A 17622-nucleotide genomic window follows, 5' to 3' on the forward strand; every position below is an offset into this window, starting at 1 on the left:
CTCCTCTTTTCTCTTGATAGGGATATTTTGATCCCAGGGCCCGTAAGGATTGATGTCATCTTTATATACATACCTACTGTCCGTGATGAATGAGTTCCAACCTTTGGCAGTTAAAGAAAAGTGGGGGCTGCTGGTTCCGAATATGCAGGAGGATGACTGGGTGGAAGTCTTGGAATCGCCTACTAAGATCCCCCATCAATTAATAATAAAATGATCCAAATCTATATAGTACACCAGGTTATCTTACCCCATTGAGGTTGTTTAAGATGCGACGCCGAGAGAAGTCAGTGTCATGGACAGGACGCACACTTCGTCCATATGGTCTAGGGCTACCCGGTAATCGCTGCCTTTTGGCATGAGGTGGTATTGCTTCTGTCCTCCCTGGCCTCCTTCCCTATACCTCTTAATCCACTACTCTGGCTGTTTGGATTCTTGGACGAAGGAACCTGGTCTCATCACCACAAAATATTTCTTCAGTAATCCCTACTTATGGCCAGGAAATGCATTGCCCTGCGATGGATGGGCTGTTCCCCCTCCCGACGGTGCGTGCATGGGTGGAGCTAGTAAATGCAGTGCTCCACTATGAACGGACAGTATATCAAAATAGAGGTTGCCCTGAAAAATATAATAAGGTATGGGAGATGTGGAATGCCTTTCCTCTGACATTACCCGTCTAAGTGTAATAACTGTCTGAATTGCCCATTCGCTCTTTTATTGTAGAAAATATATTATGGTCTGGTATTAATGTTGAATGTTCCTTGGTTGGTGCCTATAGCACAAACGGTCACTGTGATATTGTTATGTGTTCTATGTTTTCTTCTTTTGTTCTTTGTGTCTCATTAAGGTGATATGCACCCCAGGTACCTGGAATATGTGTATCTCCGTACGGAATCCTTTTACAGTTTCACATGTAAGCACTCTATATGTCCTTATTTGTACCTGGTTGATTTCTGATACTTAATAAACAAATTTGAAAAAAAAAAAAAATATTGCCATATGAAAGCTTGTTTTTTTGTGGGACTAGTTGTACTTTTGAATGAAACCATGATATTTACCATAAAGTGTACTGGAAAATGTGGAGAAATTTCCAAGTGTGGTGAAACTGCAAAAAAAGTGCAATTGCACGACTGTTCTTGAGGTTTTTATTCACCGTATTCACTATATGGTAAAGCTGTCAGTATGATGCCTCACGTCAGTATGAGTTCATAGATACCAAACATGTATACTTTGACTTTTATCTAAGGCGTGGAAAAAAAATTGAAGTTTGTCCAAAAAAAGAATAGTGCTTTTACCGCCATATTCCATGACCTGTAGCATTCTCATATTTTGGGATCTAGGGCTTAGTGATGGCTTACTTCTTGCGTCTTAAGCTGACGTTTTTAATTATAGAATTTCTGCGTAGATCCGACGTTTTGATGGCCTATTATTGCATTTTTATCTAATGTTGCAGCAACACAAAAACTTCATTTTGGATTTTTTTTTCTCGCCACGCCGTGTATCGATTAGATTACTTGATTTTATAGTTTGAAAGATAGGGCGCATATATATATATTGTGAGGTAGCGACCACCAATGTGGTAAATGGTCGCTATATGTCGCAGTGGAGAAGATCGCTGCGATATTAAACTGAACAGGTTGCTATGGGACTTATAGTTCCACAAAGGCTTGTTTCTGCATTTAAGGGTCAGGTTCCCTTTAATAATGCCTGTGTGCTGTGCAGGTCTGGATAATCACAGACCTCCACCTGTGGGTGTGTCCAGTCTGATTTAGGAGACTTAGTGTGTGTGTTCTGCAGGGCGTGAGAGCAGAGCAGGGGGCTCTGGATTTCAGTCTGGGTTTAGACTGGAAGTAGTGTGCAAGCCAGGCTGGTTAGTGCTGTGGCTACTGGACCAAAGCTCTCCTGGAGTGGAGAGACAGACAGGAGTCTGCAGAGTGTCTCTGGGTTCTTGGAGGGAGCCACAGCAAGTGTTGTTCGCTGGCTGGCAGGAGCCAGTGTGTACAGGCGCCACACTTCCAATAGAGACTGTATTGGACTGGAAGCCAACGGTATGTGATTGTGCTATGTTTTTGCCTTAAGCCAGGAGAGGCCTGTTATGTTTAATGTTTGCCGTTTATGACAAGTTTTTAATAAACGGCTGAAAATTTTTTATAAAGAGACTGTGTACATGTGTTGCTGAAGCTACCTCACACCGCTGTAAGCGAGTGGAACCCCCCAGGTTGCGGGGTGCAACCTTACATATGGTGCTAGACTGCGGGCAGCAATCCAGGCAGCTCATCTAGCAACTGCTGAGGTGTTGTTCCTGTGGATTAGCCAGGTCCACGAAGGTTTTTTTTTTTCTCTGCTGTCTACACACTGCAAGGAAGTGTTGCCTGTGGATCGGCGAGTCCATGAAAATTTTCGAAGCTGTTTGCAGTGGATCGGCGGGTCCACGAAAATAGTGTCGGCGCACTCAAGCAGCTGGCGGTGGATCGGCGGGTCCACGAACAGGGACAGCGTACTCCAGCTGCTGGCGGTGAATCAGCGGGTCTGCAGGGTTCCGTGCTGCAGTGGCGAGAGACCAGTGACTGGAGGTTCCAGGCCAACCCGGAATTGCGGGGCCCTGTTTGGTGAGCAGTGATACACCACAGGCTGGAGATCCTGGTTGTACGGGCGGTACAACCTGGAAAGGTTAGTGGTTCTCTAACCCCCTCCCCCCTCTTTAGACCACCGGGTATTACCCATTGGAGCGCCCCTCCTGTTTGTTTTCTTGTTTCAGCATGGAGGGTGCACAAATGGACGCTATGGAGGAGCTGTACCAGTTCCTTGTGCATGGACAGCAGGAGCAGTCAGTGCGCACCGATGTGGCAGCAGTGGACCAGTTGATGAACTCCCTTCTGGGGCCAGTACGAACACAGGGTGCCCAGCGAGATAAAGGGGAACTGTGTGAACTGGGGTCTAAAGACACTGCAAGGAAGCCACAGAAACCCCAAAAGGGGGCGGAGTCCCAGAAAGGGGTGGTTACCCAAAAGGGGGTGGGGTCCCAGAGAACGATGGTGGCACAAAAAGGGGCGGAGCATCCCAAATCCGAAGGAGTAGTGGCACCAATGGACAGTAGCCAAGGACAATGGTGTTCATGCTATGCGTGTCCGGTCTGCGGTACAGACTGCCCGGCTGACGAGAAGTCACGTCTGTATTCTGTGGAAGTTAATGGCAAATGTGTGACTGGGCTGGTAGACTCGGTGAGCTTGGTGTCCCTGGTGAGGGCCACACTCGATAACTAACCCGATTCTTGGAAGGATGGAAGCCAGCTGAAGACATGGGAACATTGGAGAGTATCCACGGTCCCGAGTGGTTGAGACGGATGGGGTGTTAGGACCCGTTAATGTTGGGGTAGTGCCTGACTTACCGCATCCCATTATAATAGGCCGGGACTTTAATTTTTCTGACGACTTGTGGTCGATGGCGGAAATGGCCAGCTGCTTGTGTAAAAGCCGGAAAGGCTCAAAGGAAGCCCTATCACAGCGGGAGGCTGAAAGTGTTCCTAGTAGTATGATATTATGTAATAAGAGGAAGACCATACCTACTAGAGGTGACAGTACTAAGTTAGGGGTGACCAAAGAAAGAGATGGACGTGCCCCCCTTAGGGATATGACATTTACAGTAACAAAGGATAGTGCGACTGTTAAAAACGGGAGAGCTCCAGACAGTGGGTTCAACACTTGGTTAAGTGGGGGCTTGTTAGTCCAGGACGCCAGGGGGACTGACGATGACTCCAGTAAAGACACTGACTTTACTAAAGTGACAAATGAGTACAGTGACGTACTGATGAGCAAAGAGGGGAAAACCTCCCGTCGCCAGAGGCGCAGAGGGGCGGAGCAAGCTACAACCTCTGACAATATGGTCCAGATAGAGACAGTGTCGTGTATTTCTGCCTAAAGTGTGGATTCCCTTCCAGAATCTGAGTGTGTACAGAAGGTTGAGAAAGGCACGTTGCCAATAGCAACCGCTAATGTAGAGTCGGACAGCAAAATCATGCCAAAGAAAGATGAGTCTGAGCTGGAACTGACACATTGTAACAACAGAAATCAGCAGGGTGAAAACACAGAAAAGGAGCCGACCAAGGAAGTACTGGTAGTGTCCCCTATGACTTCCCAGTGTGATGCTGATGGTCTGTTGAGTGTAAGCACTATAGGATATCAAATCCTGGAAATGACATCCTAGAGAGTGTTGGTGGAAGAAAAATCCACAAAGGTCATAGTGAGCAGACCGGTGAACTATCTAGTGCTAGGGTGGATAACAGTGAATACAGCCCCAAAGCTCTAAGAGGAAGAGAGTACTGTGGTGAAGGGTGTGACACCCTGGTAGAAGGCGATGTTGTGAACTCCCAAGCGAGGGCAGAGGGTGACACTGCAGAGACCCAAGAGGAAGTTGGAGGGAATGCAGTGAAGTCCCAAGACACAGCTGGTGCTGTAAAAGTGGAAAGAGCCTCTGAAGAAGAGGTGAGGTCTGGACGTGAGGTCTCATCAGAAGCTGAGAGCCTGACTGACTTGGTGGGTAAGACCAAGACCGCAGACTAGAAGATTGACTCAGCTAAGAGCCTGAAACCCAAAGGCTCTGAGGCTGGGGCTGAGCCCGAGGAGGGTGTAACTCAAAAGGTGAAGCCTTTGGTGAAGAATATAGAAGGAGGCAAGAGACCTCAGGAACAGTCTAGTGTCCTTGAAAGTAAAGGAAGCAGACCAGTCTTCAATTATCTGATAGATGTGCCAAAAGACTTAAAAGAAGCCTGTGCCAGTGAGAAGGTGCATGAGAGATTTCAGAAGGCAGTAGGAGCCTGTAAAGTGTACTTTGCCCCAGAGTCTTGTCGGTTGGTGGTGTGCTCTGTAAGTGATGTCACAAAGAAGCGGGTGGCTATCCTGAGTGACATGCACCTACAGTGTCTTCGCATAAAGTGGCTCATCTCTAGAAGGATGGCAGAAGACACCAAACAATTGGAGCATATGAAGCAGCTCACCGCAGCATTTCAGGAAGTGGTGGTTAAGAAACCATTAATTGGGCTTGCAATAAAGGTACCGTCACACTAAGCAACTTACCAGCGATCCCAACAACGATAGGGATCGCTGGTAAGTTGCTAGGAGGTTGCTGGTGAGATGTCACACTGCGATGCTCCAGCGATCCCACCAGCAACCTGACCTGGCAGGGATCGCTGGAGCGTGGCTACACTAGTTGCTGGTGAGCTCACCAGCAACCAGTGACCAGCCCCCAGCTCCTTGCTCTCCTAGCTACAGCACACATCGGGTTAATTACCTGATGTGTGCTGCAGCTAAATGTGCACAGAGCAGGGAGCAGCGCACACTGAGCGCTGGCTCCCTGCTCTCCTACTTACAGCACACATCAGGTTAATTAACCCGATGTGTCCTGCAGCTAGCTACATGTGCACAGAGCAGGAGCCGGCAGCACAGGCAGTGAGAGCGGGGGAGGCTGGTATCAAAGGTAAATATCGGGTAACCAAGGACAGGGCTTCTTGGTTACCCGATGTTTACATTGGTTACCAGCCTCTGCAGAAGCCGGCTCCTGCTGCCTGCACATTTAGTTGTTGCTGTCTCGCTGTCACACACAGCGATCTGTGCTTCACAGCAGGACAGCAACAACTAAAAAATGGCCCAGGACATTCAGCAACAACCAACGACCTCACAGCAGGGGCCAGGTTGTTGCTGGATGTCACACACAGCAACATCGCTAGCAACGTCACAAAAGTTGTTCGTTAGCAGCGATGTTGCTAGCGATGTTGCTTAGTGTGACGGGGCCTTAAGACCGCTGAGAAGTAACATTCAGCAAGCCAGGAAGGTTCCAGGTATTACAGCTATTGAAGTGGAAGAAAATAGTGGAACATTCTGAATCTATGGGAAAACTGCAGAAGCAGTCAAGACAGCTCGAAGGTTGTTGGTGTTTGTGGAGGAGGTCACACAAGTGCCCAGAAAACTGGTCAATAAGCTGATTGGAAGAAATGGAAGAGTCATGCAGGAGATGGTTGATACGTCCGGTGTGACGAGAGTAAGAATTAATATTCATAATGAAGCCAGGATACTCTGCGAAGTCAGTATGGTTCCCTGTGTCATTGTGGGAACAAAGGAGTGTGTTTGAAAATATACGAGTTCTCCTAGAATACAGACTGGGATACCTGGAAGAACTAAAGCAATTGAATCTTGAAAGACAGAAGATTGCAGAGAAACTTTGTCAAGTTAGTGTGAGGTCGCGACCGCTTCGGGCCAGGGCCCAAAGAAGTGCGGTCCACCTGGTGACTGTGTTGCTTCAGATGGCAAAGGAAGCATGTAAAAGTAGTAGTAAAAGGAGTAAAAGGAAAGTAAAGTAGTAAAAGGAGCCAAGGTTATAGAGGACCTAATTATACATCGGGCTGTAGAACAGACTCTGAAGACTCTAAGACAATGTCCGAAGGAAAGAATGGCGCTTGGGACATGTCTCTAACCAAAGATGGCATTGAGAAAGTGAACAATCAGAGCAATGGACGAAGATGTCCTAGAAGAAGAGCCCAATATCGATCTGGACACAGAGAATGCATAGGATCTAGTTACGGCAGAACCTCAGGGCTGATGTACCCAAACAGTAGCCCCTCTAGTGGATTGAATAGCGCAGGGTCGAGCCGCACAGTAGTTACGACTAAGAGAGTGTCTCACTACCACACTGACCGTTTGAGACTGTCATGGAGAGATAGGTCTGACCAGGGACAGTGTCTGAGAAGTGGGTTTCCTGTGAAGGGTTTGGTGACAGACGGTATGTCTCGAACTGGAGCTCAAGGTTGTCAAAGTGGGCCCTCTCAACTGGTAGGGCAAGGTGACCCTGATGCCCCGTCTCGAGGCCCCTGTGGGGTATCGAGTGTTCAACTCTACAAGTTTGAACAGAGGGGGGGATATGTGAGGTAGCGACCACCAATGTGGTAAATGGTCGCTATATGTCGCAGTGGAGAAGGTTGCTGCAATATTAAACTGAATAGGTTGCTATGGGACTTGTAGTTCCACAAAGGCTTGTTTCTGCATTTAAGGGTCAGGTTCCCTTTAATAATGCCTGTGTGCTGTGCAGGTCTGGATAATCACAGACCTCCACCTGTGGGTATGTCCAGTCTGATTTAGGAGACTCAGTGTGTGTTCTGCAGGGTGTGAGAGCAGAGCAGGGGGCTCTGGATTTCAGTCTGGGTTTAGACTGGAAGTAGTGTGCAAGCCAGGCTGGTTAGTGCTGTGGCTACTGGACCAAAGCTCTCCTGGAGTGGAGAGACAGACAGGAGTCTGCAGAGTGTCTCTGGGTTCTTGGAGGGAGCCACAGCAAGTGTTGTTCGCTTACACATACACACACACACTTCAATACATTATCACTGTACAGTACAATCGCCTGTGCATTTCTCCTGATCAGAGCAGTATCGCTCTGATCAGCAGAAATGCTGTCTTCCTGTGAGTGCCAGCGCTCTGTAGGCCCTCACAGGAAATAAATCATCGTAGCATCAGGGGTCATTAGCTGACCCTGTGCTATCATGGTAACACCATGGCACAATGTGATCACATCACGGGGAATGTCACGATCCCTGTTGTGGCCATTTAAATCGTGCTGTGAGAGTTTGACAGTGCAATCTAAGTGGTAAGCAGGTGCGTGTGGATTTTTGATGCACCCATGCCTGTCAGCCGCACATGTTTGCTGATTAGATTAGAAGACATGTGCAGGGATTACAATGGGCTCTACGCTGGAGCCCGCGGTTACCGGGGAGACATGAGCTAGGAAGTGAATACGCCCAAGGTCGTGAAGGGGTTAAGTTGAGGGTGCCAAAAATTTTGTCCAGTGTATTTTTATAGTGTGTGAAATTATGTACAATTATGTGTTTTTATGTTCTTCCAAAACCTACAAAGGAAATAAACATGTGTATAACAAAATGTACAACTGAAATAATTTTTTGAGATAAATACTTCATTTTCTCAAAAAATTTCAAAAGGTGCCAACACTTTCGGCCACAAATGTAAATACTGCAGCTGGTTTCTTCTTTAACAAAAGGGTTAACAAGAAAGATTTTTGAATTTCAGCAAAGGGTTAATGAAGCAGGATACCAGACCGGGTGAAGCAGGATGCCAGACTTGCATGTCCTGTAAAAGGCACTTCACCCAGGATTGGCTAATGCCCCATGAGTAGTGATGTAAAAGTCTGGATCCACGCAGTTTCAAAGGTGCCTGGGTGCCAGACCCGGGCCCGGGATTCCGGGTGTTTGATCCGGATCCGGCACGTGAGAAAATAAAAAAAAAAAGTAACGAAGAAGAAAATCAGAATGAAGCGAGCGCTTCAAACTTACCAAGGCTCAGTCGCAGCTGTAAACTGCTCTTGAGGCCTCTCCTTCACTTCCTGGGCCGCTCATGCATATGCATTACTTTCCTCGCCCACCAGCTGGTCTGGAGTCTGATTGGTCACAGTCAGATGTGTCCCCAGTCTGTCTCCCTGCAACCAATCTCAGGGATCTATACCTCCCCTAATAAATTCTATAAGGTGCGCTCATATGAGCCGTATGACTCGCACAAGTATCGGAACGCATCACCCAGCACGGCCGCATACTCTCCAGACAGGAACATCTCAGCTGCATAGAAATACATGCAGCCGACCCGCTCCTATCAGGTGCCGGAAGATGTGATGCGAGACTTGTGCGAGTCATATTGTTAGAGTGAGCGCACCCATATACTGAGTGTATAACTGCAGGAGCTGGCGCCACTGATCTCGAGTGCCTGTACCTCCCTGATATATTCTATATACTGAGTGTATAACTGCAGGAGCTGGTGCCGTTGATCTCGGGGGTCTGTACCTCCCTGATATGTTCTATATATGTTGTATATTTTTGCTGCGGTTTTGTGCCAGAAGGTTCACATTTAGCGCTGAAATTATCTGCACCAGATTTAAGAACCAAATTTGCACCTCCTGGAAGAAAAAAAACTGTTGCATTTTTGGGCCAAGAGATGCAAATTTGGTGATGAAATTTTGACACTATATTCATGCACCTAATCTACACCTCCTGGCAAAAAACCCATCAAAGCTGCATGAGATATGATGCGGTAGTGATGTGATTTTTTTTTTTTTTTTTTTGCAAAGAGGTGTAGAATGGGTACAGGAATATGGTGTTAAAATTTCAGCACCAAATCTATTTCTCTTGGCAACCCCCCCCCCCCCCCCCCCGCGGTTTTCTGCCAGCATATGTCGGTGAGTTCATGGAGGTTAATGAGGTCATCAGAGGTCCTCTGAGGTCATGTTACCTGCGGTCACAGTTGGGAAGCTCCAGCTGTAAACCGCAAATAACCGGAAAGACGTCACTGCTGATCGTTGTGACTCATTCATTCTCTGGAGCTCACAGCGGGCAGTCATGCTCTATTGCGCTTGCTGTGAGGTTCAGATGTAGCAGAGCTCAATCGCTTTGGGAACTCCTGTGGATAATGTCAGACATCAGGGGTGTTTTGGGGTTAATAAAGTGGTGACATAGGGTGTTTTTTGCATTTTATTCCAAATAAAGGATTTTTTCGGTGTTTGTGTTTTATTTATTTTCACTTACAGATTAGTGATGGGGTGTCATAGATGCTTCCATCACTAATCCAGGACTTAGTGGCTGCTGTGGGCTGCCATTTACTTATTACTCTGATTGCCACCACACCAGGACAATTGGGAAGAACGGGGTAAGCAACGGGACTGTCGCATCTAGTGGATGCGACAATTCCGGGCAGCTGGAGGCTGATATTTTTAAGCTGCATCTCCTCAGGCTCAGAATACCATCCCCAGCTGTCGGGCTTTATCTTGGTATCCAAATTGGGGGAGCCGCACATCGTTTTCTTAAATTATTTAAATAATAATTAAAAAAAAAAAAAAAACTGTGTGCAGTTCTTCTTAGGCCGGAGTCACACTTGCGGGGTACTTGCATGAGTCTCGCATTGCATCACTCGGTATGGCCGCACACTCTCCTGACAGGAGCGGGTCAGCTACATGTATTTCTAAGCAGCTGCACGCTCGTGTCCGGAGAGCGTCAGGCCATACCAGGTGATGCAATGTGAGTCCCTCGCAAATATGACTCCGGCTTTATTTTGATACACAGCCAAGATAAAGCCCAACAGCTGGGGAATGCAGCCTGCAACCGTGGGCTTATTTGTGTTGGGTATCAGAATGTGGGGACCTTATGGCGACTATTTTATTTATTCATTTATTTTTATACCACGATACTGACCAATAGACATTTGCACTGCTTTCCCCGCCCACCAGCCGTTCTAGCACCTGTGACTGGTTGCAGTAAGCAGACACGCTGATACTCAGGGTTTGGCCGCATGCAACTACAAACAATTACACGTGCCGGTGGGCGGGGAAAACCGTGAATATTCAATGAGGGTTAATTGTCGGCTCCGGAAGTGAACGCATGACCTGGAAACAGCTTGCCACCATGATGGATCTTCTTTTTTATTTTAAGCTTAGCAGGGACCCACCGATCCCGGTTATCTGCAAGTCCGCCCAGCTCTACCCATGAGTGAGCAGGTTGGAGGACGTTCTCTATAGAGGGAGACAATCTGGTGAAGCCTGACGAGCGTCATCAGAAGAGTTGTGAGAAGGATCATGACATATAGAGTGGATGTAAAAAGTCTGCACACCCCTAATAAAAAGGTCAGGATTTTGTCATGTAAAAAAAATCATGAGGAGCCTGGAAATCCATGTATAAAATACAATAACTGCATATTAAAAAAAGTGCAAAATGTTTGCCAAAAATGCATAAAAAGGGGGTAAAAGCAAAAAGAGCTGAAAAATCACAGCAGATTGTAATTACATATTTTGGTGCAAATACATTCACAAAATTGTAAAAGAAAATGGCCCAAGGGTAGGTTTAGAGGTAAAATCATATTTTAGTTTAAATTTTCAAAATATTTACTATACAATTATACTTAAAGGGGTTATCTGGCTTAATTTGCTTTTTTTTTTTTATTACCCTATTGGGCTACATTGGGGCAGGTAAGTAGATAGAGAGCACTTCCCTGCCCTGCTGTCAGCCCCTCTCCCCCGGCTCAGAGTGGTCATGTGACTGCTCCTGCCGCGATTTTGCCGTTTCCGGTCATTTCATGTCAACATGGGCAGGGCCATGTTGACATGCAAATCTGGAACAGCATGTCGCCTCCCTGCTGGGCGGCTACAGTGCGATGAGCCCCGTCCCCTTTCCTGCACCCTCCCACACATTCCCCCGCACTCTGCCCGCAACCTCCCCCTGCACTGCTGTGGGGTCCGTGACCTGGGGGCGGGGCCTGGCTGCCCTGGTGTCAGCGCCAGCAGCGGGCCCCCTGCTCAGGATCACACATTCAAATGTACCGGCATCACAGATCACAGATGCTGGTACATTTGAAAGTGCTGATGAGAAGCAGCGCAGCGCTTCTTCTGATCACTGCCTGGCTGTCTGTGCTCTCTTCAGCACAGCGGTGACGTCACTACTGTGCTGATATGGCCAGAGCACAGACAGCGGCCGAACGTGCAGGAGCGACGGGGACCGAGGACGGGTATGTACTCCCTAAATGTGTTCCCTATGGGGGTGGGGATGGTCGGTGCAGAGTGCCGCGTGCGGTACAGAGCCATATGTGTGCGGTGCAGAGCCCTGTGTGCGGTGCAGAGCACGGTGTGCGCGTGTGGTGTGCAGAGCCATATGTGCGCGTGTGGTGTGCAGAGTCATATGTGCGTGTGGTGTGCAGAGCCTGATGTGGGGCTGTTATTTGCAACGCTGTAGTGATAACAGGTCAGTGCTGGGCAGAATATACTGACAGGGAGGGAATGTGTGTGCAGGAGGCGGGCAGGGGGCGAGGCTGGACACTGAGGTCGGGTGGTGCCAGCTCTGACCGAGGATTTGCACAGGAAGTGGTCAGTTTGCTGGAGCTGAATGTAAACAAGGAGCTGCAGAGAATAAAGGGTGAATTCAAGAGGAATAAAAGTTAGAAAACAAGAAATAACAATGTAGGGGTGTTTTATATGACAATACAGCACAGATAAACTCAAAAATTTTTGGTAAGCTAATGTCGGACAACTCCTTTAAGCTTAAAATTTCCAGTTTGTAGAGGAAATAAAATGCAATGATATAAAATGACAGGCACTCGAAAAAATGATTTTACTTTACCTCTATGATTGGCTCATCTTCCGACGACAACCAGTCATCAAAAATCGATTGCAAAGCTGAATAGAAAAAATAATAATTATATATCCTGACAGTAAACATAAACCCACCTCTATTTTCAGGTAACAACACAGTTCTTCACTGCACTAACACCAAACTCTGTTCTAGCAATGGAACTTTGAAAACAAGCAATTTCTGAATGTGAAGTGGGAAACACTGGAAAAGGACATTTTTGTGTACTCACCGTAAAATGTCTTCCTTGGAGCCTTTCATTGGGGGACACACAGTGGGTTATATGATGTCTCCAGGGAGGCTTGACACTAGGTTTAATAAAGAGTTAGCTCCTCCTCCCACAGCATATAACCCCAGCTAGGCGGGAACTAGCTCAGTTTGGTGTAAAAGCAGTAGAAGGACAACCAAAACCACAAGGGTGGGAGCTGTCCCCCCCCCCAATGAAAGGCTCCAAGGAAGACATTTTACGGTGAGTACACAAAAATGTCCTTTCCTTTCTCGCCTTTTCATTGGGGGACACAGACAGTGGGACGTCCCAAAGCAGTCCCTGGGTGGGAACTGAACTATTAACAGTGTATAACATCAGACTAAGCGCTGACTAACAATTGCAACTGCAGTGAACACATAACAAACACTGTCAAAAAACCGAGCAGTGGCCACTTATAAATGGGCCACTGCCGTCTGAAGGACTTGTCTTCCAAGAGCAGCATCCGCGGATGCATGCGGATGCACTCTGTAGAATTTTGTGAACGTGTGCACACTGGACCAGGTAGCGGCCTTGCAAAGTTGGGCTGCCGAAGCCTGATGGCGGATAGCCCAGGAGGCACCCACTGCTCGCGTAGAATGGGCCCGCACAGATTGAGGGGGAACGGCACCTCGTGCTTTGTATGCCTCACAGACGGCAGTCCTGATCCATCGAGAAATCGTGGATTTAGACGCTGGGTTGCCCTTTTTGTGTCCTACTGGGAGGACGAAGAGGGCATCGGACTTGCACAACGGCGCTGTTCTGGAGGTGTAGATCTGCAAAGTCTACACCTCTACAAAATCTAGAGTGTGAAGGGCTTTTTCAAAGAAGTGGATCGGGACCGGGCAGAATGACGGCAACACAGTGTCCTCGTTCAAGTGGAAGGAGGATACGACCTTCGGAAGAAAGGCGGGGGAAGGCCGAAGGACTACCTTATCCTGATGGAATATCAGATAAGGTGAGTGACAGGAAAGAGCTGCCAGTTCGGACACTCGCCTGATAGAGGTAATGGCGACTAAAAAGGCAACTTTCCAAGACAGTCGTTTAAGAGAGATTTCTCTCAGAGGTTCGAAAGGAGGAAGTTGAAGGACTCAGAGAACCAGATTCAGATCCCAGGGATCTAAGGGGTGGCGATAAGGAGGGACCAAATGCGCTACCCCTTGGGAAAGGTACGGACCTGAGGGCGAGAAGCCAACTGCTTCTGGAAAAAAAATCGACAAGGCAGAAACTTGTCCTTTAAGGGTACTGAGAGCAAGACCCGAGTCCAGACCGTCTTGCAGAAAAGCAAGAACATTAGGGATTGAAAAGGTCAGGGGCGACCGATTATAATGGTCACACCAGGAAATATAGGTCTTCCAGGTCCTGTGGTAAATGCTGGCGGAGGAAGGCTTCCGAGCATTAAGCATGGTATGAACTACCCTGGAAGAAAGACCCGATTTGGCTAGAATCAGGGATTCAAGCGCCACGCCGTCAAATGCAGCTGTGCTGTATTCTGGTGGAATTTTGGACCTTGCGACAGAAGATCCGGGCGGTTGGGAAGACGCCAGGGAGTGTCGCTGAGAAGTTGGAGGAGCTCTGGATACCAGGCTCTCCTGGGCCAGTCCGAGGCCACGAGGATCACTGGGATTCCCTCCGCTTTGATTTTCTTGATTACTCTCGGAATGAGAGGAAACAGAGGGAAGATGTAGGGCAGGCGAAACTGCGACCATGGAAAGACTAGAGCGTCGGAGCCGAGCGCTAGCGGGTCTCTCGACCGAGATATGAAGGGACGTATTTTGGCATTCATTTGAGACACCGTGAGGGCCACAACCAGGAGTCCCCCAACGAAGAGTGATCTGATGGAACACTTCGTCTTGGAGGGACCATTCCCCTGCTACTAGACCTTGCCTGCTGATAAAGTCTGCGGCCCAGTTGTCTACCCCTGGGATATGGACAGCTGAAATAATGGGGATGTGCTTCTCTGCCCAAAGCAGAATCCTGGATACTTCCTTCATCGCTGCCTTGCTGCGAGTGCCTCCCTGACGGTTGATGTAAGCCACAGCCGTGGCATTGTCTGACCGAGATAGGCGGACTGACCGGTCCAGGGAAGCTGGATTCTTGTCCCAGGAGGATAGAAAATCCAGTTGTAGAGGGCGCAGATGGAATTGGGCAAAGGACACGGTTTCTATGACCGCCACCAGCTTGCCTAACACTCTCATTCCATTCCGAAGGGATGTGTGACGGCGAGGGCGGAGGGATTGGGCGCCCGGATCAGGGAAGACCTCTTGTCCTCTGGAAGAAAAACCCGGGACTGAGCTGTGTCTATCAGCATACCTAAAAAGGTGATGCGCTGATGAGGAATGAGGGATGACTTGTTGAAGTTGATAAGCCACCCTAGCCTTGACAGCGTGTCTAGGCAAATCTGCACGCTTTCTGAGCAAACGTGAAGAGAGCTCCCTTTGACAAGAAGGTCGTCCAAATAGGGAACGACCAGGATGCCTCTGGGGTGTAAAATGGACATGACTGCTGCCATGACCTTTGTGAAGACCCGAGGCGCAGTGGCCAGCCCAAAGGGGAGGGCCCTGAATTAGAAATGACGGTGTCCTACGGCAAAGCGAAGGAACCGTTGATGAGAGACACATATGGGAATGTGTAAATAAGCATCTTGAACGTCTATGGAAGCTAGGAATTCTCCAGGTTCGATGGCGGCTAGCACTGCTCTATATGATTCCATTCGGTAAGTTCGAATCCGTACGAATTTGTTCAGCCGTTTGAGGTCCAAGATAGGGCGGACAGAGACATCTTTTTTGGGAACGACAAAAAGGTTTGAATAGAAACCTTTGCCACGCTGTTCCAGGGGCACTGGAATGATAACATTTGCTTTATGTAAAGAGGCTATGGCCTGAAATCAGGCCTGGCTTTGCGTTTTGGACTTTGGAAGACGAGAACGCAGAAACCTGTTGACCGGCAGGGAATGGAAATCGATCTTGTAACCTGAGGTGACGATTTCTCGAACCCAAACATCGTGAGTGTGGTCTAGCCAGATATCCCGAAAAAGCAGAAGCCGCCCTCCCACAGGAGTCTGATCTGAGGGATACCTGGCGTTATGCTGAGGGGGCCTGTACAGAGCGAGGTCCTTTGGGTTTAGGTTGCTTGGCGTGGGAACGCCAAGAAGAGCTCCTTGAGGGACCGGATCCTCGATCTGAGCGTTGGGACGATCCTTGGGCTGATGGTTTTTGGGGGGCAGGCCGAAAGGACTGCCTGCGCCAAGATTTTTTGAAATTTCTGGCTACAGGCTGCTTTTGTGGTAGAATGGTACTTTTATCACCCGTCGCCTCAGATATGAGTTTGTCCAGGGATTCGCCAAACAGACGAAGACCATGGAAGGGAAGTGTGGACAGGGACTTCTTGGAGGCACTGTCCGCATTCCATATTTTTAGCCACAGAACCCTGCGGGTGAAGACCGCATTGGCTGCCGTTAGGGCTGACCAGCTAGCTGCATCTAGGGAGCCGTGAAGAAAATAATTAGAGGCTAGAGAGAACAAATCAAGAATTTCAAGAGCCTCTGGAGGAATATTGCAAGGGCGAAGCAACTTGCGCAGGTTCCTACTCCACACGCTCATAGCTCTTGCCACCCATGTCATGGCAAACAGGGGGCGCAGAGAGGAGCCCGAAGCCTGGAAAATAGATTTGACCGCAGCCTCAACTGCGCGGTCGGACGAGTCCTTGAGAGACGCGTTGTCTGAAACAGACATAACCGTGTGTTTAGCCAGTCTGGATACTGGCGGATCCACAACGAGGGGTACCGACCAGGGCTTAACCATTCCCAGAGGAAAGGGATAAGCGAATGAAGAGGAGGATTCTTTATTAAACCTCCTATCAGGGTGATCCCACCGTTTAGATATGATTTGATGAAAAATCGGATCCTGGGCAAAGGACTTAGGAGGCTTCTTGGCTTGCTTGATTGCCGACTGAGAAGTCGGGTCCGAGGGCTGATCAGAAATCGACAGAGAGTGATTGACAGCCGCTATTAAAGTGTCTTCCATATGCCTAGACTCAGAAGGGACATCTGAATCAGAGTCAGAGTCTCGAGAATCGTGACTACTAAAGGTCACGGAGCCTGAGTCAGATTGACCATCGTGTGAGTCAGACGAGGCGGAGCGGTCGCAATGGCGCCTTTTGGAGACAGCCTTTTTACGTACTGGGGATGATACACCAGACGAAGGCGGGCTCCTCTGAGGGAGCTGAGCCGGGGGGAGGCTGCGGGAGCGTGTGGAAGGCTGGGATATCTGAGCGGCCAGGTCATCTAACCTTTTAGACATCAGAAGAGCCCATGCAGGGATAGCCTCCTCAGACGGGGGTGCTGCCTGAATGGTGGCCGGGGCCGAACCCACAGACTGCACGACCTCCTGGTCCGGCAACGCCTGTTGTGGCACTGTAGCAGGGGCATCGCAGCCCCGGCATAGTGGATAGCTTCGACCATTGGGAAACGAGCTTCCACAGGTGGTACAAGCATAGTACAGGTTCATAGAGGATGCCTGGGACGCTTTATCACCCTTGCGGTTTTTACGCATATCAGCAACAAACGTACAATTAGTACTGTGAGCCTCTAGCAGTATTACACTACTGTGGGTGAGTAGCTACTAGCAGTATTAGAAAGGGACTGCTATACAGGGCTGGTATATACCAATAGTAAAGTGGCATACACTGCCAAACAGTCGGTATATACCTGCAGGCACAGTCAGTATATACCGCTAAAAGCTGATATACACCGCCAGCCAGCAGGCACACACCGCTAGAAAGACAGCGATATACCGCTGAACAGAGCGGTATATAGTGCTGCAGAGTTGCAGAGCCAAGGAGGCGATCTCACCCGTGTCTGCTCCCCACATGTAATGGCATCCAGTGTTCTCTGGCAGCATGGAGGGGAGAGACGGCACACTAGAGGGAGCGGCTTCCAGAGCAGTGGAGGGGGCGTTGCTAAGAATGCAGGCCGAAGCCGGGAGCTAAATTCATGATGCTTCCCAGGGAACACGGCCTGCATCGCCCCACCGGCGCCTCCTCAGGAGGCGATTGGTTGCAGGGGACGGATACACGTCGTCTCCCTACCTGCTCTTGCTCCGTCTGAAGACACGTCGGTCCTGGGATGCGGAGATCTCGGGGACGCATCTTCGGCTCGAGGCTAGCAGGTGCTCGGCTCTGCTTAGCCCTCTGGAGCTACCTTGGTGTGAGGTGCTTCCAGGGAGCCTGG

The 17622-nt window shown here is 48.9% G+C and overlaps 1 protein-coding gene across 8 annotated transcripts in view; it reads right to left on the reverse strand.

Moving 5' to 3' along the window:
• Positions 1-17622, reverse strand: part of LOC142289835 (uncharacterized) — a 232811-nt gene that overhangs the window by 125380 nt on the left and 89809 nt on the right. For 7 of the 8 annotated variants that reach the window (XM_075333765.1, XM_075333762.1, XM_075333763.1 and 4 more), the window contains one exon: positions 12140-12195. The exons of the other annotated variant lie outside the window; for it this stretch is intronic. In XM_075333765.1, the coding sequence (XP_075189880.1) occupies positions 12140-12195 (56 nt within the window). The remainder of the gene's footprint in view (positions 1-12139; positions 12196-17622) is intronic. 8 annotated transcript variants of the gene reach the window in all.

This window comes from Anomaloglossus baeobatrachus, chromosome 2 (assembly GCF_048569485.1).
Source record: "Anomaloglossus baeobatrachus isolate aAnoBae1 chromosome 2, aAnoBae1.hap1, whole genome shotgun sequence".
In the NCBI taxonomy this organism is placed as follows: Eukaryota; Metazoa; Chordata; class Amphibia; order Anura; family Aromobatidae; genus Anomaloglossus; species Anomaloglossus baeobatrachus.